Source organism: Trichomycterus rosablanca, chromosome 13 (assembly GCF_030014385.1).
Source record: "Trichomycterus rosablanca isolate fTriRos1 chromosome 13, fTriRos1.hap1, whole genome shotgun sequence".
NCBI classification, from domain to species: domain Eukaryota; kingdom Metazoa; phylum Chordata; class Actinopteri; order Siluriformes; family Trichomycteridae; genus Trichomycterus; species Trichomycterus rosablanca.
This window is the reverse complement of record NC_086000.1, coordinates 11,020,212-11,024,758: the sequence shown is the minus strand read 5'-3', so window position 1 is coordinate 11,024,758 and position 4,547 is coordinate 11,020,212. Positions and strand designations below refer to the sequence as shown.

At 43.6% G+C, this 4,547-nt stretch overlaps 1 protein-coding gene across 1 annotated transcript; it reads right to left on the bottom strand.

Moving 5' to 3' along the window:
* Window positions 1-276: 276 nt before the first annotated feature.
* On the bottom strand, window positions 277-2,443 carry prlh2r (prolactin releasing hormone 2 receptor). Its single transcript, XM_063007911.1, has 2 exons — window positions 2,428-2,443; window positions 277-1,403 (listed from the first exon to the last, which is right to left on the bottom strand). Exons 1-2 carry the CDS (start codon window positions 2,441-2,443, stop codon window positions 277-279), a joined length of 1,143 nt encoding a protein of 380 aa, XP_062863981.1.
* Between the last annotated feature and the right edge of the window lie 2,104 nt (window positions 2,444-4,547).

Genomic DNA, 4,547 nt, shown 5'->3' with positions numbered 1-4,547 from the left:
CATGCACACTGAGGGTGGGTGAAGGTGAGTCTCAGTTTGGTAAGAAAGAGAGCTAACTGTAGCATTGTCCTCAATTCAAATTAAGTGTTAGTTGTTGGTTAACCAACAGCATTAACTGAACAATGACTGTCGGTTATTAGTTAACTGGTTAATTCTTAACATCCCTAACAGTAAGTCAACAAATGCCCAAAAAGTACACCATCATAAGAAGAATTCATTCATTAATTGGTTACGTCTAGACCCATACTAAATTTCTATTTTCTGGCAGTGATCATTTTATTCATGTAACATCTTGCCTACAGCCATAGGAATATCAGCCAGGGTGGAGCTGGTGCGCTGACGTGGTAAGCGTGTCGAGGTGCTAGAACTGTTCTGGGCTTGATTTTGTCTGCTACTGTGGAACATGTGGTGACACAGGTAGGATAGAAACTTGTTGTGCAGAGAGGCATAGATGAAGGGGTTGAAGCACGCCGAGCTCATAGCTAGCAGGTGGCACGAGACCTGGATCACATTGACATGACTTTTGCTCAAGATTGCAAAATCAGTGTCCAGGTCACGGATGAGGTTGACCACCTGCAAGGGAAGCCAGGAGAAAGCGAAACACAGCACGGATACAAGCAGCAGCCGGAAGGTCTTGCGTCTCTTGCGGCCCCATTTTGCCTGGTTCGACGGGATGGCAGCCATGAGGCCTTGCGTGGCCCTTTGCTGAAGGTGACATGAGATGGCACAGTAGGATATGGACACGGCAGCTAAAGGGACAAAATAGGACAGGAGCAGGAGAAAGCAGGAGTAGACGAGTCGACCAAGCTCCTGCTCCTGCCAGAACTCTTCACATACAGCCATGTGATGCCCGGCAGCACTCAGGTCCAGATACACAGTGTTCAGGGCAACCGGGATAGACATCACCAAGGCGCAGAGCCATATGCTTCCCACCAAACCCGTGCAGAAATGCCGGCCTACACGCCTCCGAATGGGATAGGCAACCACAACATATCTGTCCACCGCAATAGCGGTCAGAGACAGGACTGCAGCGAAGACAGTGGCAGTTTGCATTAACGTGACAAAACGGCACATGAAATGGCCAAAAATCCATCCACGCTTGTCAAAGGCATAAAAAACGGTCAGGGGAACACAGAAAAGACACATGACCAAGTCTGCCAGAGCCAAGTTTCCAATCAGGAAGTTTGTTGTGCTATGGAGCTTCTTGTTAAATCCAATCAGAAAGAGGAGGAAAAGGTTTCCGAAGCATGCTACCAGGACTAAGATAGCATACAGAGGCACAAAAAGCAGCTTTAGTTCCATCAGTAGGTCCAATCCGTTAAAGGACGAGTGAGGAGGAGGAGACATGGTAACGTTTGCGCTCTCCCAGGATCCATTCAGCAGGGAATCCATGTTTACTGCAGCTAGGCACAATTATCACCTGTTATAAGAAAAAATAACATTATTAGTGCTGTCTGCTGGTATTACAGTACATGCTGGTACATAGCTCACATTATTCTTAATAATGAGGCCTGTGAGAAGAAAGGTAAACAGCTATTTGTAGTCTGAGCCAGGAAATGAATCTTTGCTTATTTATTAATAATTAAAACGGTTAAAGCTGTATTGGATCAGAAGACATGTAGACACCAAGGCCCGGGCAGTAACAGAATACAAGTATTTATTCATTTGTTTTTAGATATATATATTTTGTTATGCATTTTCTTCCCTTTTTCTCCTGACTTTTAAGCACGTCTAATTGCCCGATTGCGTCACACATCCTCTCCACTGATGCCGATCCCACTCTGATTTGAGGAGAACGAAGCTAACCCACGCCCCCTCCAACATGTGGGCAGCAGCCGTACGCATTTTGTCACCCACACTAGGCGAGTGCATATATGCAAATCAGCCTTGTGTACGGAGAGACACACCCTGATCCGCACTCTTTTCCCGCCTCTGTGCAGGCGCCATCAATCAGCCAGCAGAGGTCGTAGTGCATCAGTTACGAGGAGTACCTATATGGCTTAATACCCCACCCCTATATGAACAACAGGCCAGTCGTTGTTCATGTGGCTGCTCAGTCTGCTGGTATTACATTCGAAGAATACAGGTATTTTACATACAAATTTTTCCTTGATCGGCCAATCTAGTCATATCCAATTACTTAGATACACCACTCATTACCGCGGCACACCCCTACCCTAAAAGAGGAGGGCTGTACCAAACACGCACTCCCTCCGTGCAGTAGCCACACAGCAGGTTCATACAAAGAGCAGTACCGCGTATGTAGAGTCATCGTTAATTCACGTCTGTGCCAGGTGCCTTTAATCAGCCAGCTGACACTGTAATTAAATCAGCAGTGAAGAAACACTTCAGCCACCCACCCTCAGACAATGCCAATCATGATTGCACACCTGGTCAGTGGTAGCTCAGTGCTTAAGACAGTGGTACCCAACCACCAGGCCATGGACCGCTACCGCTATGTGGGTCATTTATTACTGGCCGCACAGATACAATAAATAATCAGAGATCCCTACAAAAACAATGAAAACACTGCTTTCATTCCCAACATCCTATCTTTGTGAAGCAGGATTTTCTGCAGTGACGGCAACCAAAACAAAGTTACGGAGTAGACTGGACATAAGGAACACACTTCGGGTGTTATTGTCTCCTATCACCCCTAGGTGGGAGCGTCTCGTTGCAGCAAAAAATGTCAGGGTTCCCACTGATTTTCCATCATTGGTGAGTAGTATTGTTATGCACTTTGTGTTTTTTTATTATGCTCGTCGTATCATTTTATTTTAAATCCTCCTGCCCACACCGGTCCGTGAAATTATATCTTATATGAAACCAGTCCGTGCTGTTGGGGACCGCTGGCTTAAGGTACTGGACTAGTAGTTCTGGACTGGCAACCTTACTGGACTGGACAAATAACCATAAGGTACAGGACAAAGAACAGGTAAGGTACCACCAGGTACTGGACTTGTAACCATAAGGTTGCCTATTCATACCCCAACATCACCAGGTTGCCACTGTTTAGATCCCTGAGCAAGGCCCTTAACCCTCAGTTGCTCGAATTTTATTCAGTCATTGGATAAAAGCGTCTGCTAAATGCCGCAAATGTAAATCTGAGATTCGAACTCAAGAGGCTGCTAGCGCATTAGACTAGCTGCACCATCCGAGCGTCCCTACTACTTGCCATTCTTGTTTTGACTTCAGCTGCTCAACATTCTCCTCTTCATTGCCTGCCATACTGTACATTTCCATAGAAAACAGATCTGGACATCCACTATGTGGAGCAAAGTGCTTTCATCTGTCAGATGTCTTTTTCAGGGATTTCCCTGCTTGTTTCGGGAAGACAACGCCAAGCCACATTCTGCATGTTACAACAGCATAACTTTGCAGTTTAGACCTAATTTTTATTGACATTTTGTGTCTAATTATAATTGTAATGTACAGTGTTAAGCATGTATCTGCCCTTACTTCTTTGGAATGTGTTGCAGCTATCAGTTTTGGAATAAGCATGTATACATACAAAGAACAATACTAGTTAAGATTTAGAACAGGGGTGCCCAATACGCCGATCTTAATCGACCAGTTGATCGCAGTGCACGGTAGTAGATCGTGCCTTATTTAAACAGGACAACGTGATTGACATGAAATGTGGCCACTGTTTCTTTTTAATTTGCGGTTTGTTACCATAGCGACGCCTCAGCCCGCCTAAAGCACCGCTAATCTAGAAAGTTTTCATTCATAAGTAGCCAGTTTGCGCTATTTTTGCATTTTCCTTTAGTAACCTACACTGTTTGTGAAGACGAGCCCGCAAAGACGGCTGTTTCGTTCATACGTGGAAGGAGCTGACGGAGAAATTTTAAATTCTACACTCTGACATTTGTTTGAAGTCAAAGGCCTCTGCTGGACAGTTTTGGAACTTGCTGGCTGAGAAAAAATTTAAAAACAAGAAAATGTGCCACATATTTGACAGTATTTTGGATCAACCTACTTGTGTGAATCAGCCTTTTCCCACATGAAAATAATTAAGTTTGAAAATCGGTCCACCCTTACTGCTTGAGAACTGGCATCAACAGCTATTGTACAGACTTATAAGGTTAGTGTGATTTTTCAGTCGCTTGCCCTGTAATGCTGAATATCAATATAGGCAACTGAAGCACATTTTAAAAAGCTTAAAGCTAAAAGTTTTTTTGAAAAATGATGAGGCCAACCTTTTTAAAAAGTAAATCGCAATGACCTGTCGACTGAAATAGTACTTCTCAGGCCACGAAAGTGTGAGCCTTCCGATTTAGAATTTAGCATTTTGTCCTTGATTATATTGAATACATTAAATGCAGGTCAAAAAGTATTTGTAAATCATAGCAGTTTGTTTTTATGTACATTTATCTATTATCTACTGTTGTACATGGACAAAGACAAGTCACCAGCTATAGTCAATCATAATTACCTTTCTACCCCATTAAAAAATTAATCTATGTTGCTGTGTGTACATGTTTACCAGAAAAAAAGCACAGACTTAAACATAGAGCCATAACGTACTGGTGAACATGCAACAAATC